The sequence below is a fragment of the Narcine bancroftii genome, chromosome 5 (assembly GCF_036971445.1).
Source record: "Narcine bancroftii isolate sNarBan1 chromosome 5, sNarBan1.hap1, whole genome shotgun sequence".
NCBI classification, from domain to species: domain Eukaryota; kingdom Metazoa; phylum Chordata; class Chondrichthyes; order Torpediniformes; family Narcinidae; genus Narcine; species Narcine bancroftii.
In genome coordinates, this window is record NC_091473.1 from 208639920 (window position 1) to 208666375 (window position 26456).

The 26456-nt window shown below is 44.2% G+C and overlaps 1 protein-coding gene across 1 annotated transcript; it reads left to right on the top strand.

The window, feature by feature from the left end:
- The first annotated feature begins 17 nt into the window (after positions 1 to 17).
- Positions 18 to 26456, top strand: pnkp (polynucleotide kinase 3'-phosphatase). The gene is given in 18 exon segments (XM_069942524.1): positions 18 to 86; positions 702 to 842; positions 1337 to 1669; positions 17159 to 17238; positions 18462 to 18519; positions 18826 to 18933; positions 19235 to 19306; positions 21634 to 21682; positions 22288 to 22358; positions 22964 to 23056; positions 23212 to 23308; positions 24059 to 24120; positions 24309 to 24321; positions 24324 to 24392; positions 24395 to 24416; positions 25008 to 25095; positions 25383 to 25450; positions 26263 to 26456. Coding segments are annotated over 18 exon segments (1614 nt in total). The 3' UTR covers positions 26384 to 26456.

Sequence of the window (26456 nt, forward strand, 5' to 3'; positions counted from 1 at the left end):
TGAAATGGGATGGGGTAATGAGGAGAGGAGGAGAAAAGAGGAAGGAAAGGGAGGCTGAGGCAATGAAAGGAAAGGGGAGAAGCACAGTCAGGTGGAGAGGGAGTGAGGTGCAGAGAGGGGAAGGGAAGATAGGTGAATGGAGTGAGGGGGAAAAGGAGGGAGGAGGAGAGGGGTGGAAGGGAGAAGAATGAGACAATGGAGAGGTAGGGAGGAGGAGCTGGGAGGGAGAGTGGTGAGAGCAGGAGTATGAAGGAGTGAGGGAGATGAGGGGTATGAGAGGGGTGTGAGGAGGGTGGGGTAGAGGAGAAGAATGGGAGTCGCGAGGAAGGGAGGAAGAGGGTGGATGAGAGAAGGAACAGTGGGGGTGAGGAAGGAGGGGACAGGAGATGGGAGCAAGAGAGAGGGGGAGAGAAAGAGGTGGAATGGGGGAATGAGAGCATGGGAGGGAGTGGGGAAGAGGGGGACAGTGGAGAGTGGAAGCAAGCGATTGGAGAGTGAGGGGTGAGAGAGAAGGAGATGGGGTGGGAAGAGAGACAGTGAGAGTAGCTTGGGGGAGAGAGGGGCCAGAGCAGAGGAGGGGAAAGGGGGCCAGGGCCAGAGCAGAGGAGGGGAAAGGGGGCCGGGGCCAAAGCAGAGGAGGGGAAAAGGGATGGAGGGGGAGAGGGGGGCGGAGAGGAGGAGGGGGATAGAGATGGAGAAAGAGGGAAAGGGAGAGGACATGCGGTGAAGAGAGGATTTTTCAGCTGAATGTGTTGAGTGTTTTTTGTGTGTTATCTTACTTTGCTTTTCCCACAGTGCAACTGGTGGCTGATTACAAAACCAAGACTGTTCATGTGAAGCAGGTTGGAATCGACTCACCTCTCTCCCCACTTCTCCTCCCAATCTGCCTCTCCCATGCCTCTCCCTCTCATTCTTCCTCTCCCCGCACCATGTTGTCTCTCACGTGCACACATGCAGACATACTTGGGTAGGTACACGCAGGCAGAGATATGCAGACAGGCGGAGGCACGAGCACAGAGATAAGCACAGATGTGCACACATGCAGACAAACACAGACAGGCAAACACAGCCACACGGTCAGAGAGCCACAGACAGAGAAACACACACACACACACACACACACACACACACACACACACACACACACACACACCTGGGGGAATGAGAGGTATCAAAATTCATCCTGCCTCAAGCACTCTTAGGGTCATACACAGAATGAAGCTCCCTGACACAGATGTTAAGTAATTTTTTTTTCTTTTCTCTTTCCTATTCTCTCCCCACCAATTTCTTCCTTTTCTCTCTTCCTCCCTCACCTAAATCCCCACCCCACCGACAGTTGGGAACCAACCCCACCACCGTCGAAGGCTTGGTTCTACGGACAGGGGCTGAAGCAGTCCTCCACGAAGGGGAGACCCTCTATTTGGTCAATGGGCAGTACCCCTACACCATCCGCTTCTGCGATCCTGGAGTCTCTCGTCTCAACTCGAGCCAGGCAGTGGTGGAGGCGAAGAGAACCCTGGAGGAGACAGCAGACTTCTCTGGACCCCCCAGCAAGAGGGGGTGCGAGGAGGGTGTGGAGGAGTCGGGGTATCCCTGTCCACAGAATATCTGGATGGAGCAGGGAAGCCTAATGGTCTTCACCATGGAAGGAGTGTGTGCCAGGTCAAAGGTGAGGGATAGTAGATCACACCAATAACCTGGGAGAACAGTCACAGGCCGAGATCTGATCCAGAGGTTCAGGGTGGTTTAGATGTAGAATACCAGGTTCCCAAGATTGGGTTCAGGTGTTCAGTGGGTTTCTATATAGAATAGCAGATTCCTGGGAGTGGGCACAGGCTGGGACCTGATCCAGGGGTTTGAGGGTTTATATAAACCATAATAATCCTTGGGAGCGGTTTACAGGCTGGAAAGTGATCAAGGGTTATATCGATTTTGAAGAGCAGGTCACAGGCTGGGATCTGATTCAGGAGTATGGAGGGGTTTCTATTATAGAATAGCATATTTCTGGAGTGGATCACAGGCTGGGATCTGATCCAGGGGTATGGAGGGGTTTCTATTATAGAATAGCATATTTCTGGAGTGGATCACAGACTGATAACTGATCCAGGAGTATGGAGGGGTTTCTATTATAGAATAGCATATTTCAGGAGTGGATCACAGGCTGGGATCTGATCAGGAGATCAAGAGTTGATGCATGTAATAACAAATCCCTGGGAGTGGGTCAAAGTTTGCAGTCCATTTACATATATTGATTAAAAGGTGCCCAGGAGAGGGTGGCAGGCATCTGATCAAGAGTTTTGGGGGTTTTATATATAGAATAACTAATTCCTGGGAAAGGATCACAGGATGGGGTCTGGTCCAGGGGTGGGGTGACATGTATTTAACAACAGGTCCCTGGGAATGGATTGTAGGGGAATTCAGGGGGTTTAGAGAATAACAAATCCTTGGGAGTGAGTTTCAGGCTGTGATGTGATCCAAGAGTTTGAGGGATTTAAATGTACAGAAAAACAGATCCCCAGCAGGGTGTCGCATGCTGGGACCAGATGCAGGGTTTTGGGTGGTTTATGCATTGAATAATCGGGTCCCCAAGAGTGGGTGGCAGGCTGATATCTAATTAAGGGGTTCAGGGTTTATTTCATAATAACAAATCCCCTGAGATCTGATCCAGGGGTTTATATTCAGAATAACAGATCCATGGGAATGAGTCACAGGCTGTGATCTGACCAATGGGTTCATGACATGTATATATGATTAACTCATTCCTGGCAGATGATCCAGGGGTTCAGGGAGTTTCTATTATAGAGTAACTGATCCCAGGAGAGGGTTACAAACCAGCATGGGAGTGGGTCACAGGCTATGATCTGATCTGGGCATTCGGGGACTTTATATGTAGAATAACAGATACCCAGATGTGCATTGCAGTCTGGCTTCTGATGAAGATGTTAAGGGTGTTGTGTATAGAATATCTGATCCTTGGGAGTGGGTTACAGGCTGGGCTATGATCCTGAGGTTTGTGGGGTTTATATGGACAATAAAAGATGTCTGAGAGAGGGTCACAGGTTAGCGTCTGATCCAGGGGTTCAAGGTTTTGTATATGACCAGAAGACAGCAGAAATTTGCTATTCAGCCTATCGATTCTACCCCACCATTTAATCAAGCTGATCAATTTATCCACTCAGCCCCACTGCCCAGCCTTCACATAACCTTTGATGTCCTGGCGAATCAAGATCCTATCAATCTTGGCCTTAAATGCATCCAATGTCCTGTTCTCCACAACCACCTGTAGTGATAAATTCCACCGATTCACCACCCTCTGGCTGAAGAAATTCCTGTGCATTTCATTTTAAGTGGACGCCCTTTAATCCTGAAGTTGTGCCCTCTTGTCCTGGACTCTCCCACTGTGGGAAACAACATGTCAACAACTACTCTGTCCATGCCTTTCTAAATTCTACCCCAACCCCCCCTCATTTTCCTAAATTCCAATGAGTACAGGCAGACAAACACAGACAGGCAAACACATATGATAATCATATGATAACCCTTTCATTCCTGGAATCATCCTTGTGTGCCTCCTTTGAACCTTCTCCAAGGTCAGCACATCCTTTCTTAAATGAGGAGCCCAAAACTGTTCACAATACTTTTTTTTTTAAATTTTTATTTTTCACACCATAAATCACATTAGCCATGATATACACTTTTTCTTTTTCACACATATACAGTGACTTTTTCTCCCCCCCCACTCCTCCCAGGCCACCCCCCCCCTCTCATCCATTTTAGGTATACAATCTAGGTTGCATTAAACCAGTCAGACAATGTTGTCATTCAACAAAAATACACCAGAAATTCTACTGAGTCCATTCTTTTCTTTCCTTCTCCTTCCATCAACTTAGGTAATGTTTGTCCCCGGTAGGTTTTCACTATTGCATTTAATGTAAGGCTCCCATATTTGTTTGAATATTTCAATATTATTTCTTAAACTATATGTTATTTTTTCTAATGGAATACATTTATTCATTTCTATATACCATTGTTGTATTTTCAAATTATCTTCCAATTTCCAGGTTGACATAATACATATTTTTGCTACGGCTAGGGCTATCTTAACAAATCTTTTTGTGCATCCTCCAAATCAATTCCAAATTCTTTGTTTTTTATGTTACTTTGGAGAAAGATCTCTGGATTCTTTGGTATATTGTTTTCTGTTATTTTATTTAATATCTGATTGAGATCATCCCAAAATTTTTCTACTCTCTCACATGTCCAGATTGCATGAATTGTTGTTCCCATTTCTTTTTTACATCGAAAACATCTATCAGATACTGTTGGGTCCCATTTATTTAACTTTTGCGGTGTAATGTATAGTCTGTGTAACCAATTATATTGTATCATACGTAGCCTCGTATTTATTGTATTTCTCATCGTTCCAGAACATAATTTCTCCCATGTTTCCTTTTTTATCTTTATATTTAAATCTTGTTCCCATTTTTGTTTAGTTTTACCATTTGTTTCCTCATTCTCCTTTTCTTGCAGTTTAATATACATATTTGTTATAAATCTTTTGATTAACATTGTATCTGTAATCACATATTCAAGGTTACTTCCCTCTGGTAAACTCAAATTGCTTCCTAATTTATCCTTCAAGTAGGATCTCAGTTGGTAATATGCCAGCGCTGTATCTCCAGTTATATTGTACTTATCTCTCATTTGTTCAAAGGATAAGAATCTACTTCCTGAAAAACAATTTTCTATTCTTTTAATCCCTTTTTTTTCCCATTCTCTAAAGGAAAGGTTATCTATTGTAAAAGGGAGTAGCTTATTTTGCGTCAATATTAGTTTTGGTAATTGATAATTTGTTTTATTTCTTTCTACATGAATCTTCTTCCAAATATTGAGGAGATGATATAGTACTGGAAAAGTTCTATGTTGTACCAATTTTTCGTCCCATTTATATAATATGTGTTCAGGTATCTTTTCCCCTATTTTATCTAATTCTAATCTCGTCCAGTCTGGTTTTTCCCTTGTTTGATAAAAATCTGATAGGTATCTTAATTGTGCGGATCTATAATAATTTTTGAAGTTTGGCAATTGTAAGCCTCCTTGTTTATACCATTCTGTTAATTTATCTAGTGCTATCCTCGGTTTCCCCCCTCTCCATAAAAATTTCCTTATTATTTTCTTTAACTCTTTGAAGAATTTTTCTGTCAGTTGTATTGGCAATGCCTGAAATAAGTATAATATCCTTGGAAAAATGTTCATTTTAATACAGTTTATCCTTCCTATTAGTGTTAGTGGTAGATCTTTCCAATGCTCTAAATCGTCCTGTAATTTTTTCATTAGTGGATTGTAATTGAGTTTATATAATTGGCCTAGATTTTTGTTTATTTGTACACCTAGGTATCTTATTGCCTGCATTTGCCATCTGAATGGAGATTCCTTCTTAAATTTTGAGAAATCCGCATTATTCTTAGGCATTGCTTCACTTTTATTTACATTTATCTTGTAACCCGACACTTCTCCATATTCCTTCAATTTCTTATATAATTCTTTTATTGATAGTTCTGGTTCTGTTAAGTACACTATAACATCATCCACAAATAGACTGATTTTATATTCCCTGTCTTTTATTTTTATTCCTTTTATATTATTATCTATTCTTATCAATTCTGCTAGTGGTTCTATAGCTAGCGCAAACAATAAAGGTGATAGTGGGCATCCCTGCCGCGTTGACCTGCTTAAGTTAAATTGCTTTGATACATGTCCATTTACTGTCACTTTCGCTAACGGTCCCTTATATAATGCTTTAATCCAATTAATATACTTCTCCGGTAGACTGAATTTTTGCAATACTTTGAACAAATAATTCCATTCTACTCTGTCGAAGGCCTTCTCTGCGTCTAAAGCAACTGCTACTGTAGGTGCTTTATTTCCTTCTACTGCATGAATTAAGTTAATAAATTTACAAATATTGTCTGTTGTGCATCTTTTTTTGATAAATCCAGTTTGGTCTAAATTTACCATTTTCGGTACCTGTTCTGCTAATCTGTTTGCTAATAGTTTAGCTATTATCTTATAATCTGTGTTTAGCAAAGATATTGGTCTATATGACGCTGGTGAGAGTGGATCTTTCCCTTGTTTTAGTATTACTGTAATTATTGCTGTTTTACATGAATCTGGTAAGCTTTGTGTTTCATCAATCTGGTTGATTACATCCAGGAGGGGCGGTATATTTTTTATTATCTCTTGTATTTCTACTGTTCCAAATGGTTCTGTTAATTTATTTTGTTCCTCTATTTGTAGTTTTGGTAGTTCAATTTTAGTCAAAAATTCATCTATTTTCCCTTCTTTCCCTTCGTTTTCAGTTCGGTATAATTGTTCATAGAATTCTCTAAAGTTTAATTTCTTTTGGATTATATGTAATTTGTTTGTCTTTTTTCCTTGATGCCAATACCATTTTCTTAGCTTGTTCTGTTTTAAGCTGCCATGCTAGGATTTTGTGCGTTTTTTCACCTAGTTCATAATATTTCTGTTTTGTCTTCATTATATTCTTCTCTACCTTATATGTTTGTAATGTTTCATATTTTATTTTTTTATCCGCCAATTCTCTTCTTTTAGTTGTATCTTCCTTCATTGCTAATTTTTTTTCTATATTTACTATTTCCCTTTCCAACTGTTCTGTTTCCTGATTATAGTCCTTCTTCATCTTGGTTACATAACTTATTATTTGCCCTCTAATGAATGCTTTCATTGCGTCCCATAGTATAAACTTATCTTCCACTGATTCCGTATTTACTTCAAAATACATTTTTAATTGTTTTTCAATAAATTCTCTAAAATCCTGTCTTTTAAGTAGCATGGGGTTTAATCTCCATCTATACATTCTTGGAGGGATGTCCTCTAGCTTTACTGTCAATATTAAGGGTGAATGGTCCGATAGCATTCTCGCTTTATATTCTGTTTTTCTTACTCTATCCTGCATACTAGCTGATAACAAAAATAGGTCTATGTTTTATGTCTAGCCGAGTAGTATGAGTATTCCTTTTCTTTTGGGTTTTGTTTCCTCCATATATCCAAAAGTTTCATTTCTTGCATTGATTTAATTATAAATTTGGTTACTTTGTTCTTCCTGTTAATTTTTTTCCCCGTTTTATCCATATTTGGATCCAAATTCAGGTTGAAATCCCCTCCTATTAGTATGTTCCCTTGCGTATTAGCTACCTTCAAAAAGATATCTTGCATAAACTTTTGATCTTCTTCGTTTGGTGAATATACATTAAGTAGATTCCAAAACTCCGAATATATCTGACATTTTATCATAACATATCTCCCTGCTGGATCTATTATTTCCTCTTCTATTTTAAATGGCACATTTTTACTAATTAATATAGCCACTCCTCTTGCTTTTGAATTATACGATGCTGCTGTTACATGTCCTACCCAATCTCTCTTTAATTTCTTGTGCTCCAATTCAGTTAAGTGTGTTTCTTGGACGAATGCTATATCAATTTTTTCCTTTTTCAGTAAATTTAGTAATTTCTTCCTTTTAATTTGGTTATGTATTCCATTAATATTTAAAGTCATATAGTTCAGCGTAGCCATTTTATATTTTGTTTATCTTCTCATTCCGTTTTTCCATCATTACCTTTCCTCCTTTTCCATTTCTGTTTTCTTATTTTCAACTCTTTATAAGACAACATTCCTACAACATCCAACATTTTCCTTATTCTCCTATTTATATCTTCTTTATCCCCAATCTCCCCTTCCCCTCCTGAGTTGTCCTTTATCCCTTGTCGGACAACCACATCTCCCCTCTTCATTTGGGTTTGCGAATCCACTCGCAAGCGTCAACTGATTTTGCAGTGACCGCTATTTCCCCCCACCCAGCCCCCCCCCAGAAAAGATTTCACTTTTCATATGTAACAAAGGTCACTCTTTTAATTCCCTCCTTATTCTCTCTATTCCATTACCTTCCCTTATTAATTCTTGTCTATACTATCTATATTTTCCTCTAAGTACAGATGCATTCACGTATGCACATTGTCTCTATTCACTCTTATACCTCTTTACCCGCATACATATCAATCGTGATCATTTTTACTCTCATTACCCATCTTCATCCCTCAGTCTATTTTTGTCTTTACCCACATACATATCAATCGTGATAATTTTTACTCTCATTACCCGTCTTCATCCTTCAGTCTATTTTTGTAATTGTTCTGCAAATTTTCGTGCTTCTTCTGGATCCGAGAATAGTCTGTTTTGTTGTCCTGGAATAAATATTTTCAATTCCGCTGGATGCTTTAGTATAAATTTATATCCTTTCTTCCATAAAATCGCCTTTGCTGTATTGAACTCTTTTCTCTTCTTTAGGAGTTCAAAACTTATATCTGGATAAATGAAGATTTTTTGCCCTTTATACTCCAGTGGTTTGTTGCCCTCTCTTACTTTTTCCATTGTCTTCTCCAGTACCTTTTCTCTTGTAGTATATCTTAGGAATTTTACTAAAATAGCTCTTGGTTTTTGTTGTGGTTGTGGTTTAGAGGCCAATGCTCTATGTGCCCTTTCTATTTCCATTTCTTGCTATAGTTCTGGACATCCTAGGGTCTTAGGGATCCAATCTTTTATAAACTCCCTCATATTCTTGCCTTCTTCATCTTCCTTAAGGCCCACTATCTTTATGTTATTTCTTCTGTTATAATTTTCCATTATATCTATTTTTTGAGCTAGTAGTTCCTGTGTCTCTTTAGTTTTTTTAATTAGATTCCTCCAATTTCTTTTTTAAGTCTTCTACCTCCATTTCTGCTGCTACTGCCCGCTCTTCCATCTTGTCCATTTTCTTTCCCATTTCTATTAAGGTCATATCTATTTTATTCATTTTCTCTTCTGTGTTGTTTATTCTTCTTCTTAAATCATTAAATTCCTGTGTTTGCCATTCTTTAAATGACTCCATGTATCCTCTAACAAGAGAAAGTATATCCTTTATCTTGCCTTTCCCTTCTTCTTCTATTTCACTGTACTCTTCCTCTTCTTCTTCCTCTGGGTTGGCCATCTGTTGTTTCTTTGTTGCCCTTTTCTTCTCTTCTTTCATGTTTCCATTGTCTTCTGTGGTCTCTTCTTGCTGCAGGTGTTCTGCAGCTGTTGTTGCCGGCTGTGGAGATCGACTCCCCAGCTGGTCCCCCCTCCTGTCGGTGTGTTTTTTTTCATGCGCGGTTGCGCACTTTTACTCAGCTCAGCGAGCCATTTTTGTAGTCCTATTTCTACCGACCTGAGGAAGCGGGCTTCTCTCTCCACAGCGGGCCTCTTCGGACAGGTAATGCCTTCTCCTTCTTCCTCCGTTGTCTTCTCTTCTCTTCTTACCGTTGATTTTGTTTTTTCTTTTTTTGTCGCCATCTTCTTTCCACCTTTATACTCACTTTTCTTTAACTTTTATTTCTGTGCCTTTGTATTTTCTCTTGTTTTTCCCGACTTTTCTGGAGAGGGCTGGAGTTCACCGTCCGGCCACTACTCCATCCCGTGACTCCTCCAACTGTTCACAATACTTGAAGAGCCCAAAACTGTTCACAAGCCTCGACGTCACACCCCTGCTTGTCCATCCCTCTTGAAATGTGTGCCATAATTGAATGTGTCTTCACCACTGACTCAACCTGCACGTTATTCTATATTTTCAAATTTCTCCCCATTTAAAAAATAGTCTGCTTGTTTATTTTTACTGCAAAAGTGCATGACTGTACATTTCTGACATATTTTATTTGCCACTTCTCTGCCCATTCTTCTAACCTGCCTAAGACCTTCTGCAGCTTCCATGTTTCCTCTACACATCCTGCTCCTCCACCTACCTTTGTATCGCCTGCAAACTTGGCTATAAAGCCACTCATTCCATAATCCAAATCATTGATAAACAACATAAAAAGAATCAACCCCAACACTGACTCCTGTGGAACCCCACTAGCATCTGGCAGCCAATCAGAATATGATCCTTGTATTCTAACTCTGCTTCCTTCCAATCAGGCAATGCTCTACCCATGCTGGTATGTTTCCTATTATACCATGGGTTCTTGTTAAGTAGCCACATGTGGGGTATTGTCAAATGCCTTTTGAAAATGTAGAACAACAGATGGTCGAGAGTGGATCACAGGATGGGAACTGATTTGGATATCAGTGATTTTCAAACTTTTTATTTCCAATCACATACCACCTTAAGTGATCCTATTGCCACAAATGTTCTGTGATTAGTCAGAGATCGCTTAGTGGTATGTGAGTGGGGAAAAAAGTTTGAAAAGCACTGATATAAACCCTCGAAATCCCTGGATCAGATCCCAGCCTGTGACCCACTCTTGCGGATCTGTTGTTCTACATTTTCAAAAGGCATTTGACAAGGTGCTTTTTTTTTTTTTTTTTTAATTTTTTATTTTTCACACCATAAATCACAATAGCCATGATATACACTTTTTCTTTTCCACACATTTACAGTGACTTTTTCTCCCTCCCCCCTCCCTCCTCCCAAGCCACCCCCCCATCCCCCCCCCCCTCATCCATTTTAGTTATACAATCTAGGTTGCATTAATTCAGTTAGACAATGTTGTCATTCAACAAAAATACACCAGAAATTCTACTGAGTCCATTCTTTTCTTTTCTTCTCCTTCCATCAACTTAGGTAATGTTTGTTCCCGGTAGGTTTTCGCTATTGTATTTAATGTAAGGCTCCCATACTTGTTCGAATATTTCAATATTATTTCTTAAACTATATGTTATTTTTTCTAATGGAATACATTTATTCATTTCTATATACCATTGTTGTATTTTCAAATTATCTTCCAATTTCCAGGTTGACATAATACATTTTTTTGCTACAGCTAGGGCTATCTTAACAAATCTTTTTTGTGCATCCTCCAAGTCAATTCCAAATTCTTTATTTTTTATGTTACTTAGGAGAAAGATCTCTGGATTCTTTGGTATATTGTTTTCTGTTATTTTATTTAATATCTGATTGAGATCATCCCAAAATTTTTCTACTCTCTCACATGTCCAGATTGCATGAATTGTTGTTCCCCTTTCTTTTTTACATCGAAAACATCTATCAGATACTGTTGGGTCCCATTTATTTAACTTTTGCGGTGTAATGTATAGTCTGTGTAACCAATTATATTGTATCATACGCAGCCTCGTATTTATTGTATTTCTCATCGTTCCAGAGCATAACTTCTCCCATGTTTCCTTTTTTATCTTTATATTTAAATCTTGTTCCCATTTTTGTTTAGTTTTACCATTTGTTTCCTCATTTTCCTTTTCTTGCAGTTTAATATACATATTTTTTATAAATCTTTTGATTAACATTGTATCTGTAATCACATATTCAAGGTTACTTCCCTCTGGTAAACTCAAGTTGCTTCCTAATTTATCTTTCAAGTAGGATCTCAGTTGGTAATATGCCAGCGCTGTATCTCCCGTTATATTGTACTTATCTCTCATTTGTTCAAAGGATAAGAATCTACTTCCTGAAAAACAATTTTCTATTCTTTTAATCCCTTTTTTTTCCCATTTTCTAAAGGCAAGGTTGTCTATTGTAAAAGGGAGTAGCTTATTTTGCGTCAATATTAGTTTTGGTAATTGATAATTTATTTTATTTCTTTCTACATGAATCTTCTTCCATATATTGAGGAGATGGTGTAATACTGGAGAAGTTCTATGTTGTACCAATTTTTCGTCCCATTTATATAATATGTGTTCAGGTATCTTTTCCCCTATTTTATCTAATTCTAGTCTCGTCCAGTCTGGTTTTTCCCTTGTTTGATAAAAATCTGATAGGTACCTTAATTGTGCGGCTCTATAATAATTTTTGAAGTTTGGCAATTGTAAGCCTCCTTGTTTATACCATTCTGTTAATTTGTCTAGTGCTATCCTCGGTTTCCCCCCTCTCCATAAAAATCTCCTTATTATTTTCTTTAACTCTTTGAAGAATTTTTCTGTCAGTTGTATTGGCAATGCCTGAAATAAGTATAGTATCCTTGGAAAAATGTTCATTTTAATACAGTTTATCCTTCCTATCAGTGTTAGTGGTAGCTCTTTCCAATGCTCTAAATCGTCCTGTAATTTTTTCATTAGTGGATTGTAATTGAGTTTATATAATTGGCCTAGATTTTTGTTTATTTGCACACCTAGGTATCTTATTGCCTGCGTTTGCCATCTGAATGGGGATTCCTCCTTAAATTTTGAGAAATCCGCGTTATTCATAGGCATTGCTTCACTTTTATTTACGTTTATCTTGTATCCCGACACTTCTCCATATTCCTTCAATTTCTTATATAGTTCTTTTATTGATAGTTCTGGTTCTGTTAAGTACACTATCACATCATCCGCAAACAGACTGATTTTATATTCCCTGTCTTTTATTTTTATTCCTTTTATATTATTATCTCTTCTTATCGATTCTGCTAGTGGTTCTATAGCTAGCGCAAACAATAATGGTGATAGTGGGCATCCCTGCCGCGTTGACCTGCTTAAGTTAAATTGCTTTGATACATGTCCATTTACTGTCACTTTCGCTAACGGTCCCTTATATAATGCTTTAATCCAATTAATATACTTCTCCGGTAAACTGAATTTTTGCAATACTTTGAACAAGTAATTCCATTCTACTCTGTCGAAGGCCTTCTCTGCGTCTAAAGCAACTGCTACTGCCGGTGCTTTATTTCCTTCTACTGCATGAATTAAGTTAATAAATTTACAAATATTGTCTGTTGTGCGTCTTTTTTTGATAAATCCAGTTTGGTCTAAATTTACCATTTTCGGTACCTGTTCTGCTAATCTGTTCGCTAATAGTTTAGCTATTATCTTATAATCTGTGTTTAGCAAAGATATTGGTCTATATGACGCTGGTGAGAGTGGATCTTTCCCTTGTTTTAGTATCACTGTAATTATTGCTGTTTTACATGAATCTGGTAAGTTTTGTGTCTCATCAATCTGGTTGATTACATCCAGGAGGGGCGGTATTATTAGGTCTTTAAATGTTTTGTAGAATTCTATTGGGAGTCCATCCTCTCCTGGTGTCTTATTATTTGGTAAATTTTTTATTATCTCTTGTATTTCTACTGTTCCAAATGGTTCTGTTAATTTATTTTGTTCCTCTATTTGTAGTTTTGGTAGTTCAATTTTAGTCAAAAATTCATCTATTTTCCCTTCTTTCCCTTCGTTTTCGGTTCGGTATAATTGTTCATAGAATTCTCTGAAGTTTTCCTTAATTTCTTTTGGATTATATGTAATTTGTTTGTCTTTTTTCCTTGTTGCCAATACCATTTTCTTAGTTTGCTCTGTCTTAAGCTGCCATGCTAGGATTTTGTGTGTTTTTTCCCCTAGTTCATAATATTTCTGTTTTGTCTTCATTATATTCTTCTCCACCTTATATGTTTGTAATGTTTCATATTTTATTTTTTTATCCGCCAATTCTCTTCTTTTGGTTGTATCTTCCTTTATTGCTAATTTTTTTTCTATGTTTATTATTTCCCTTTCCAACTGCTCTGTTTCCTGATTATAGTCCTTCTTCATCTTGGTTGCATAACTTATTATTTGCCCTCTAATGAATGCTTTCATTGCGTCCCATAGTATAAACTTATCTTCCACTGATTCCGTATTTACTTCAAAGTACATTTTTAATTGTTTTTCAATAAATTCTCTAAAATCCTGTCTTTTAAGTAGCATGGGGTTTAATCTCCATCTATACATTCTTGGAGGGATGTCTTCTAGCTCTATTGCCAATAACAGGGGTGAGTGGTCCGATAATAGTCTAGCTTTATATTCCGTTTTCCTAACTCTCCCTTGTATGTGGGCTGATAACAGGAATAGGTCTATCCTTGAGTATGTTTTATGTCTAGTCGAGTCGTATGAGTATTCCTTTTCTTTTGGGTTTTGTTTCCTCCATATGTCCACAAGTTTCATTTCTTGCATTGATTTAATTATAAATTTGGTTACTTTGTTCTTCCTGTTAATTTTTTTCCCCGTTTTATCCATATTTGGATCCAAATTCAGATTGAAATCCCCTCCTATTAGTATGTTCCCTTGCGTATTAGCTACCTTCAAAAAGATATCTTGCATAAACTTTTGATCTTCTTCGTTAGGTGAATATATATTAAGTAGATTCCAAAGCTCTGAATATATCTGACATTTTATCATAACATATCTCCCTGCTGGATCTATTATTTCCTCTTCTATTTTAAATGGCACATTTTTGCTAATTAATATAGCCACTCCTCTTGCTTTTGAATTATACGATGCTGCTGTTACATGTCCTACCCAATCTCTCTTTAATTTCTTGTGCTCCAATTCAGTTAAATGTGTTTCTTGGACAAATGCTATATCTATTTTTTCCTTTTTCAGTAAATTTAGTAGTTTCTTCCTTTTAATTTGGTTATGTATTCCATTAATATTTAGAGTCATATAGTTCAGCGTAGCCATTTTATATTTTGTTTATCTTCTCTTTCCGTTTTTCCATCATTACCTTTCCTCCTTTTCCATTTCTGTTTTCTTATTTTCAACTCTTTACCAGACAACATTCCTACAACATCCAACATTTTTCTTATTCTCCTATTTCTATCTTCTTTATCCCCAATCTCCCCTTCCCCTCCTGAGTTGCCCTTTATCCCTTGTCGGACAACCACATCTCCCCTCTCCATTTGGATTTGCGAATCCACTCGCAAGCGTCAACTGATTTTGCAGTGACCGCTCTTTTCCCCCCACCCAGCCCCCCCAGAAAAGATTTCGTTTTTTATATGTCACAAAGGTCACTCTTTTAGTTCCCTCCTTATTCTCTCTATTCCATTACCTTCCCTTATTAATTCTTGTCTATACTTTCTATGTTTTCCTCTAATTACAGATACTTTCACATATGCCCGTTGTCTCTATTCACTCTTATACCTCTTTACCCGCATACATATCAATCGTGGTCATTTTTACCCTCCTTACCCGTCTTCATCCCTCAGTCTATTTTTGTCTTTACCCACATACATATCAATCGTGATAATTTTTGCTCTCATTACCCGTCTTCATCCCTCAGTCTATTTTTGTAATTGTTCTGCAAATTTTCGTGCTTCTTCTGGATCCGAGAATAGTCTGTTTTGTTGTCCTGGAATAAATATTTTCAATACCGCAGGATGCTTCAGTGTAAATTTATATCCTTTCTTCCATAAAATCGCTTTTGCTGCATTGAACTCTTTTCTCTTCTTTAGGAGTTCAAAGCTTATATCTGGATAAATGAAGATTTTTTGCCCTTTATACTCCAGTGGTTTGTTGCCCTCTCTTACTTTTTCCATTGTCTTCTCCAGCACCTTTTCTCTTGTAGTATATCTTAGGAATTTTACTACAATAGATCTTGGTTTTTGTTGTGGTTGTGGTTTAGGGGCCAATGCTCTATGTGCCCTTTCTATTTCCATTTCTTGCTGTAGTTCTGGACATCCTAGGGCCTTAGGGATCCATTCTTTTATAAACTCCCTCATATTCTTGCCTTCTACATCTTCCTTAAGGCCCACTATCTTTATGTTATTTCTTCTGTTATAATTTTCCATTATATCTATTTTTTGGGCTAGTAATTCTTGTGTCTCTTTAGTTTTTTTATTAGATTCCTCCAATTTCTTTTTTAAGTCTTCTACCTCCATTTCTGCTGCTATTGCCCATTCTTCCATCTTGTCCATTTTTTTCCCCATTTCTGTTAAGGTCATATCCATTTTATTTATTTTCTTTTCTGTGTTGTTTATTCTTCTTCTTAAATCATTGAATTCCTGTGTTTGCCATTCTTTAAATGACTCCATGTATCCTCTAACAAGAGCAAGTACCTCCTTTACCTTGCCTTTCTTTTCTTCTTCTATTTCCCTGTACTCTTCCTCTTCCTCTTCTTCTTCCTCTAGGTTGACCATCTGTTGTTCCTTTGCTGCCCTTTCCTCCTCTTCTTTCTTGTTTCCATTGTCTTCTGTGGTCTCTTCTTGCTGCAGGTGTTCTGCAGCTGTCGTTGCCGGCTGTGGAGATCGACTCCCCAGCTGGTCCCCCCTCCCGTCGGTGTGTTTTTTTTCATGCGCATCGCGCAATGCGCGGTTGCGCACTTTTACTCGGCTCTGTGAGCCATTGTTGTAGTTCTCTTTCTACCGACCTGAGGTAGTGGGGTCTTCTCTCCACAGCGGGCCTCTTCGGACAGGTAAGGCCTTCACCTTTTTCCTCCGTTGTCTTCTCTTCCTCTCTTCTTTCCGTTGATTTTGATTTTTCTCCTTTTGTCTCCATCTTCTTTCCACCTTTATATTCACTTTTCTTTAACTTGTATTTCTGTGCCTTTGTATTTTCACTTGTTTTTCCCGACTTTTCTGGAGAGGGCTGGAGTTCACCGTCCGGCCACTACTCCATCACGTGACTCCTCCGACAAGGTGCTTTTGAAGAAATGCCCATCCAGATGAGCTGTTGTCCTGGTCCTTTGTCGTCAAGACTAAAAATGGGCATCCCCCATGAAGCTTCCAAGACCCTGGCACCAGTCAGTCTCTTAAAGTAACTTCACTGCTAGTCACACTTAAAATGAAACAGTCTCTCCAAGTGACCTCCACTGTTAGTCACAATCAAAATGAAGAACTTTGCTTCCCAAAAAGACTCTCCTAGCACTGGACAATCCACCAAAAAGACCCAGTCATTCACAGAGCATGCTTTGCTCTGATTTCCACAAAGATAGCTGGCCACAAGAGCTGTTTTCTCTCCAGCCGTCAGAATGGTTCTCCCTTGAAAAATCACAGTGTCTTTGAAAATTTATCGAATTCTGGAACAGTGTGACAAGTCTTCCTTCAGTTCTTCCAATGTATCAAATTATTGCTGGGCTGTGACTTGTGTTGTGCTTGGTGCTTGTGTGAAATGTTAACTGTCTATACCATCTCTTACAATGGAAATCCAATGTTACTAAAATGGGAGCTCGTAATACAGTGAGTTACATTCTGGAATCTAATCAAGAAGTTGGTGGGGTTTATTTAAAGAATAACAGATTCCAGGAAGGGAGTCACAGGCTGGAACCTGATCCAGGGGTTCATGGTGATTATAGATAGAATAGCAGATATTCAGGACAAGGTTATAGCCTGGGATATGATCACTAATTGATTGAATCTGATATTATCTGTAACCTATCGAAGTGATTTTTTTTTGAAAGTTTGCAGGTTTTGACATCGATGGGACGATTATTGCAACAAAATCAGGAAAAGTGTTTCCTACTGGAATCGATGATTGGAGGTGAAAGAACTGTCCTAGAGAGATACTGGTGAAGAGTGGTCCCTGAGGGAGGTGGATGATCAACCCTGGGGTTACATTCAGTGATGCAGGATGCTAGGGAAGAGGGCCACTGAGGGCCAGTAGGGGATTAATATCAGTGGGGACGCAGTGACACAGGGTGCTGGGAGAGAGGGGGATTAATGTCAATGGGCATAGTCAGTCAAACTGGGTGCTGGGGGAAAGGGGGATTAACGTCAATGGGCACACAGTTTCACCGGTGCTGGGGAGAGGGGGATTAATATCAATGGGGACACATTTACGCCAGGCACTGGGAGAGAGGGGGATTATAATCAGTGGGGACACAGTTACACTGGGTGCTGGGGTAGAGGGGGATTAATGTCTGTGGGGACACAGTTACACTGGGCACTGGGAGAGAGGGGGATTATCATCAGTGGGGACACAGTTACACCAGGTGCTGGGGTAGAAGAGGATTAACGTCAGTGGGGACACAGTTACACTGGGTGCTGGGGTAGAGGGGGATTAATGTCTGTGGGGACACAGTTACACTGGGCACTGGGAGAGAGGGGGATTATCATCAGTGGGACACAGTTACACCAGGTGCTGGGGTAGAAGAGGATTAATGTCAGTGGGGACACAGTTACACTGGGTGCTGGGGTAGAGGGGGATTAATGTCTGTGGGGACACAGTTACACTGGGCACTGGGAGAGAGGGGGACTATCATCAGTGGGGACACAGTTACACCAGGTGCTGGGGTAGAAGAGGATTAATGTCAGTGGGGACACAGTTACACTGGGTGCTGGGGTAGAGGGGGATTAATGTCTGTGGGGACACAGTTGCACTGAGGGAGGGGGGGTTAACGTCAGTGGGGACACAGTTACACCAGGTGCTGGGGTAGAAGAGGATTAACGTCAGTGGGGACACAGTTACACTGGGTGCTGGGGTAGAGGGGGATTAATGTCTGTGGGGACACAGTTGCACTGAGGGGGGGGGGTTAACATCAGTGGGGACACAGTTACACCAGGTGCTGGGGTAGAAGAGGATTAACGTCAGTGGGGACACAGTTACACTGGGTGTTGGGGTAGAGGGGGATTAATGTCTGTGGGGACACAGTTACACTGAGGGAGGGGGGGTTAACATCAGTGGGGACACAGTTACACTGGCACTGGGGTATTGTTGGGGGGGGGGGGAAATCCTGAATTGATCTTGTTGCTGTTTTATTTTAGAATTCTCTATCCTGAAATTCCCCGCAAATTGAAGGAGCTGTTTCAAGATGGATACAAGGTGGGGCTCTGGGAATCTGCCAGGCATGTTTTGTCAGAAGTCTCGGATCCTCTCTGTGCCTTGTTCCACCCCCTCAAAACCCCCTAACCCTTGCTGATACCCCATTTTATCGCATGTTGTGCCTCTTCTTGACCTGAAATGGGGTGGGGGATAATAAAAGTGTTCCTGGGACATGACCGCTGCTTGTGTAGGAGGGTTTTTTTTTGGGTTGAATGGTGTGGGTGGCAAATTGTCCCCAGGGACCCTGTCATTTCAACGCCGACTGACCTCATTCTTCACCCCACCCCCCCACCCTCTCTGTTCCAGATCGTTTGCTTCACCAATCAGAGGGGGATCAGTCGGGGGAAGCTTCACCCTCAGGACTTCCGCAGTAAGCTGGAAGCTGTGGGGAGGAAGCTGGGGGTTCCCTTGCAGGTGAGAGGGTGGAGTTGGGGGAAGGGGTGGAAGGATCGGAGAGGAGGCTGTGGAAGGATCGGAGAGGAGGCTGTGGAAGGATCGGAGAGGAGGCTGTGGGGTACCCTGTAGTTGAAGCCGTTGGGGATGGGAGGGGATTGGGTGTGGGGAGAGGGGAGGGTACCCCGTAGATGAAGAGGCGTGGAGGGAGGAGTGGGAGGGCTATTGATGGTGAGCAATAGAGAGGGAGGGGAGTTATGTTAGTTATCTCTCCATCTCCTACCTTCTCCCTCACCCCCCCCCCCCCCCCCCCCCCATGCAGGTTTACATATCCACCGGACTGGGTTTGTACCGGAAGCCTTTGCTGGGAATGTTGGACCACCTTCGTGAACAGGTAACTCCCCAACCCCGCTGTCTCTGGGCTGGAATACCCTCCTCAGAGACAGGGAGTTCATTAGAGATAGCCCCAGGTAAAAAAGGTTAAAAGAAATTGGAAAAGTCTATGTTAATATCTGGTTGGAGAATGGCCTGACAGAATACATGGACAAGTGTGATTTTGCGGAGGTGTACAAGATGAGGAAAGGAATAGGTAAATACAGGTACTTCCCAACTTACGACTGTAATTGGGACCGAAGGATTGGTCGTATCTCAAAATGGACTAAGTTGGAATTTTGCTTGTGCGTGTAGAGTATCAAAGTCTTAAAGTAAACTTTTTATTTGACAAACTATAACAGGTATACAGGGCATGTAACAGCCAAAATGTGCGTACTTACCATGTTAGTCAGCGTCCTGTGGTCCATAGGCTGGGCGTGGCCATCTTGATTCTTGTGCGCGTGTGCGAGTCTTCGGTTGGTGCATGTGTGGTGCCTGCGCAAGAGTTAAGTGCCCTGACGATACTGAATTTGTGCCCTTAACTCTTGTGCATACGCCAAGTGAACTTAATAAGCGAACCCACTACTCCAGGGGTGTCAAACTCAAATTCACGGAGGGCCAAAATTAAAAACTTGGACTAAGTCGAGGGCCGAACTAAATATTTATTGAAAATTTTCAACAACATCTGCATGTTTTCTCTTCTTTCAACATGTAATGTTAAACTTTTTCTTATTAAAATAAATGTTTAATAATAGTTTTGGATAAACTCTTTCCAGAAGCATTAACAAATGAAAAATAAAATATTCAATAAATAATATTTCTCTATAGAGGATTTGTCAAATGTTGCTAGTGTGCTGTCGAATAGTAAAATCTGAGGGCTATTGAGAATGTGGGAGAATAACATGATTCCTGAAACAATCAAATGGGTGACTGATTGTGGGCATGAACTCTAGCAGGGTTATTTGCCATGCCCTTTTTCCATTGGTACAGATATCCTTTGATTTACACTTATGCCTAATGAGCTTGTATCCAGGTGCAGGACCATTTTTAACCAGGAATATATTTATCACTGTGACATGAAACTATTGGAAGATTGATTTATCCTGAGAATAAAGTTCATAATACTTACTCAGGCCTGTGTGCGGGAGGGCGGGGTTTGCGGGCGATCGGGTTGGACAATGACAGTGCGGGGGCATCGGCTCTCGCTGCAGGGCGGCATCTCGGCGGATCAGCAGCCCCGTCACCATGAGTCGCGGTTCGGCCTGCGGCAGGGAGGGGGAGTGGGCAACGGTCCTGGCGAGGTCAGGCCCGAGGCCTCCGGTTCCGGGCGCTGGGAAGCGGCCTTGGCTTCCCCTGACACCGGCCAGGCCCCAAAACCAGAGTCCACGGTGAGACCCTGCAATGTAAACAGAGGAGGTGGGGGCGATTAACAGGCTGACACCAATGCATTCTGGGATTTGTTGTATTACTGTGCATGCGCTATACTGGCACGGCGGCCAGCGGGCCACCTCTAATACATTTTTGAAATGATCTTGCGGGCCAAATATAATTATATCACAAGCCAAATTTGGCCCGCGGGCCAGAGTTTGACATGTGTGCACTACTCATACACCAACCGAACTCCAATACGTGAACCCACCGCTCATGCGCCAACCAAAGACTCACGCATGTGCACAGGAATCAAGATGGCTGCGCCCAGCCTACGGACCCTGGACACTGACTAACAAGAGGAAGGAGTCAATGGGGGCGGACAGGGAACAATGACACTGTTTAACAGATAGTCCAGGAAGAGGGACTGAGCACAGGGGGTCTGGGCCAGGGTGGAGAGAGATGAAAGGGGAACAAGGTGGGGGGAGAGAAATGGGAGAAGCAAGTGAGAGAAGGAGATGGGAGAGGCAGGTGAGAGGTTGGAGGGGGGGGTGGGGGGTGGGGAGAGAGATGTCATCGATTTGGGGAATGAGCAGGAAAGATTACTATGTTCCTAGGACTGGAGGGGCTCAAGGCAAGGTTCAAGAAGAGGCTGGACAGGCAGAAGACTGTTTTCCCTGGGGCATGGATAAGGTGGACAGTCACTCTCTCTTCTCCTCTCTCTCTTTCCCCCAACCCCCCCCCCCCCCCCAGGGTCAGGGGGTCTAAATCCATTTGGCACAGGTTTGAAGTGAGGGGGAGATTTAAAGGGGACCTGCGGGGGATTTAAAGGGTGTTGGGTGTGCGGGAGATGAGCTGGCTGAAGAAGGGTCGAGGCGGGGATTATTCCAAGGTTCAGAAGACATTTGGAGGTGGGATAATGATGGGGAAGGGAGGAGTGGGTCAGAAGGGCCTTTATCCATAACTGTCTCCTCCTTCCAGGGGAACGACGGCGTCGAGATCGACCTGAGGCAATGTGTGTACGTCGGAGGTGAGTGCCTCAGCGATTGGCTGGTGATGTAGCAGGCAGTTCACCAGATCACCTGATCCACGATTCCACTGCTTGTCCATGCTCGTTCCAGCTGCCTGGGCTTCCGAGCTCATTCCTAGGGGAATCAGGGAGAGAAAGAGAGGAAGGTGGGATGGAAGGATGAGGGAGGGAGGAGGATGAGGAAGGGAGGGAGGAAAGACAGGGGAGAGCACAGGAGGGAAACAGGAGGTTGGGAAAGGAGGTGGGGACGGGGAAGGAGAAAAGGGAGGAGAGTGGAAGAGAGCAAAGGGAGAGAGAGGAGGCAGAAATGGAGGAGGAAGGCAGAGATGGGGAGAGTGGAGGAAGTGCAGGGCAAAGGAGAAGCAACAGAGAACCTCCCCCTCTGTCATCAACTGTCCCTTACTACACCTCCCTTCCCCCTCCCTCCCCTATACCTCCTCACCGCCCCTCCCACACCCCTCACCTCTCCTCACTGCCCCCTCCTTCTCACTGCTTCCCCGCTCATGAACCCCTCCTCCTCTTACTTCCACCTCTCCCTGATCGTCCCTCCTCCCTCCCCATCCACCCTTCCCCCAGCAAACTAATCTGCCTTTTCTGGCTGCCAGACGCTGCAGGGAGACCGGCTGACTGGGCCCCCGGACGGAAGAAGAAGGACTTCTCCTGCAGTGACCGTCTGGTAACTCTGCTGTGACACCTGGGAAGGGCAGTCCATCCACTACCCCCACCCCTGTCAAACATCCACTGACCACCCTTACACCACTCGTTCCCAGGAAATGTATAGAAAACTCCCGGAAGAGCAGTCTGTCCTTGGGAAATCTCTCCCGACCCCTGGAAAGAGCAATCTATCACTGGGAAACGTACCCTGATCCCTGGGAGTGGCAGTCCGACCCCGGAAAAAGTCCTCCAACTCCCCCAGGAGGGACATTCTGATGATAAGTAACAATCCCTGAAACCAGGGGAGGCGGTGCATCCTTGAGTAACTTCGCTGGACACAACCACCCCAACCCCCGAAGCCAGGAGGGGTGTTCCATCCCCAGGACACGCCCTTCGACAACAGGAGAGGCGATCAGTCGCTGGGAAATGACCCTGTCCTTGAAAACTTTCCCAAATTCTAGGAATTGTCCACGATGCCTTTGAGGGGCAGTCCATCACGGGAAATTATCCTGTTTCCCTGGGAGGGGAGATCCATGCTTTGTATGCATCCTCGTCCCCTTCCCCCAATGGACAATCTGCTCTCTTCCCCGGGATTCCTCCGAACTAACCACTGACTCTTCTGTTCAGTTTGCCCTGAATGCTGGGATTTGCTTCAGCACCCCTGAGGAGTTTTTCCTGGGCTGGAAGATGGCTCCCTTCAGTCTTCCAGAGTTCGACCCGGTGAGTGGGAGTGAGGGAAGGGTCTGGGGATCTATCCGAGGAGCTCTTCGTAACCCTTCCCTCCCTTCTCCCTCCATCCTCCCCTCCTCCCTCTCCCACTTTTGCCCACAGGTCCCTCTAGACTGACCCCCCTGCACCTTCTTCCCCCTAAATAGAGGACTGTGGACGCCAGCCTTCCGCAGTACGAGCCGGCCTCAGAACCCCTCACGTCGACTGTATCCGAGCTGGTTGTTGCAGTTGGCTTCCCAGGCTGTAAGTATGTGCCCCTTCTACCCCTCTCCTCCAAGACCCCTCCCTTTCTCCCCCTCTCCCAAAGACCCCTCCCTTTCTACCCTTCCCACAAGACCCCTCCATTCCCCTCTCCCCCTCCATTCCCCTCTCCCCTCCATTCCCCTCTCCCCCTCCATTCCCCTCTCCCCCTCCATTCCCCTCTCCCCCTCCATTCCCCTCTCCCCCCACCTCCCCCTCTCCCCCCACCTCCCCCTCTCCCCCCACCTCCCCCTCTCCCCCCACCTCCCCCTCTCCCCCCACCTCCCCCTCTCCCCCCACCTCCCCCTCTCCCCCCACCTCCCCCTCTCCCCCCACCTCCCCCTCTCCCCCCACCTCCCCCTCTCCCCCCACCTCCCCCTCTCCCCCCACCTCCCCCTCTCCCCCCACCTCCCCTCTCCCCCCACCTCCCCCTCTCCCCCACCTCCCCCTCTCCCCCACCTCCCCCTCTCCCCCCACCTCCCCTCTCCCCCACCTCCCCCTCTCCCCCACCTCCCCCTCTCCCCCCACCTCCCCCTCTCCCCCTCCCCCTCCCCCCACCTCCCCCTCCCCCCCACCCCTCCCCCCACCTCCTTCCCCTTTCTCATTCCTCACCCCTTCCCATTTCCCCCTGCTCCGCACTCCCCCCCCACTCCTGCCTTTCGCTACCCTCTTCCTTCCCTCTCTCCCCCACCCCTCTTCTTCTTGCTCCCATCCTCCTCCCCCAATCCCTCTCTGGTTTTTCCCCCCACACAGCAGGAAAATCCACTTTCATTCGCGAATTCCTGGTTGCCGATGGATATGAGTACGCTAATAGGGTGAGTGATCAAGTTGGGGGGGCCATGGAGGGAGGGGATCACAGTGGGGAGTAGGGAAGGGGCTCTCCCTTCTTCTGGCAACTCTTCAGAACAGAGCAAGCTCCCACTGCAACAGTGGTGGGAACAATGTTTCCATGGCCTTTGACCTTTGAACCTTCCCTCTCCCTTGCTCGCCATCCCCTCCACAGGATACACTGGGATCATGCAGAAGTGCGTGGCCGTGTGTGAGGCAGCGCTGAGCCGCAGGAGGCGAGTGGTTGTGGACAACACCAACTGGATCCCGAGTCCCGGCGCAGGTATGTCAGGTCATCCCTCCTTCCTGCCCCTCCTGCACACTCATACCCCTCCACCACTCACCCCTCTCCACCTCCCTCACCCTTCCCCACCCCCTCTCCCCTACCCTCCTCCACCCCAATCCTCCCCTCTCCACATCCCTTTTCCCTTTCTTCCCCATCCTTCACACCCCTCTCCCCTCATCCTTCCCCATCCTTCACGTCTCCTTCCCCACCCTCCCTTCTTGTGCTTCCACATCTCTCCCATGCTTCTCACTCTTCCCACCCCCTTCCTCCCCACCTCTCTTCCCCCACCCCTCGTCCTCCTCCCTCCCCCCACCCTCCTCCCCAAACTGGGAAGGTGAGGACAATACATCCTCTTTCTCCCCTCCTTGGGTGCAGAGAGGGCAACAAATGGATGGGAGGGAGGATTGTAGAGGAGAACAGATGTGAGAGAATGAATGAATGAGATGAATGGTGGGAGAGCAGAGAGGGCCACGGACAGGAAGGAGGATGGTAGATGGTGATGGAACTAAGGGACAAGAGGACGGACAAGTTGGGGGATGGTTGAAGAAAATGGACGTTTCAAGGTTACTGGCCGTTCCTTTTCCCCAGGTACACGGACTGCGCTGGAAAGGCTGGAGTTCCATGTCGCTGCCTCCTCTTCACTACCTCCTTTGAGCATGCAAAGCACAACAACAGGGTGAGTAACGCATCTCCAACCCAACTCCACTCCACTGTCGTCACCACCCCAACACCCATCCCATCCTGTATCTTCTCTTCCACGCACTCCCCTCTCTGCTACGCACCCCTCCCCCCTTCATATGCATGGAATTCCCCGCAGTGTTTGGGGTGAGGCTGTCCGAGGGGAGCAGGTCATTGAAGTAGGGGTATGGGTGTCGCAGGGGATGTGACGGGGTTCCTAGCTTTGGGTTTTCTATTGCTCTCACGCTCTCTCTATATCTCCACCCTCCACATTCTCCCTGGTAGTTCCGTGAGCTGACTTCTTCCGGAACCAGCCACGTTCCTGTCAATGAAATGGTGATGAATAGCAGCAGGTGAGTGAACTTGCCCCTCCTCTGAACCACTCCATTCCTCCTGCCCTGATCTCCCTCCCTCCCTCCCTTCCTCCTCAAATAAAGCCCCCCATGATCCTCCTCCCTCCACAATCCCCCTCCTCTTCACAATTCCCTCTTCTTCCTTGATCCTCTCCCTTCCAGGTTCTCTCTCCCCAATCATCATCCATTATTCCCCGACCCACCTTCATCTCTCTCCCTTTCCGCTTTTATGCCCCTTCCTCCTCAAGCCTCCTCCTTTCCTTGATCATGCACCCTTCCATGATCCACCTTCCCCCTTAATTCCCCCTCTTCAATCCAGCACGCTTCTTGATCTCCCTCCTTTCCTGGTTCCCTCTCCTCAATCCCCATATGTCATCCTCTGACCCATTTTGATCCCCCTTCATTTCCTCCTCAACCCCCTTCCCTCCTCTATCTCTTTCCCTCCTAGATCCTACTCCCCTTCTGGATACCTTGCCCACCATGTTCTTTTTTTGTCCCCCGTCCTCAATTGTTTCCCCCCCGTCCTCGATTGTTTCCCCCCCCGTCCTCGATTGTTTCCCCCCCGTCCTCGATTGTTTCCCCCCCCGTCCTCGATTGTTTCCCCCCCCGTCCTCGATTGTTTCCCCCCGTCCTCGATTGTTTCCCCCCCCCGTCCTCGATTGTTTCCCCCCCCATCCTCGATTGTTTCTCCCCGTCCTCGATTGTTTCCCCCGTCCTCGATTGTTTCCCCCCCGTCCTCCAAGTTTCCCCCCCCCCCCGTCCTTGCTCTCTACCCCCCTCACCCTCTCTTTCCCCCCCCCCATCCCCAACAGGAAGCGATACACAGAGCCATTGCTGAGTGAAGGTTTCTCTGCCATCCTCCGCGTCAACTTCCTGCCCCGGTTTCAGGATCCTCAAATCCGTCATCTCTACCAACTCTTCTCTGAGGGCTGAAGGGGTGTGGTCCCTCCCACATCCCTGCCCACTGTCCCACAGCACATAACCAATAAACACAGGCATGTTGAAA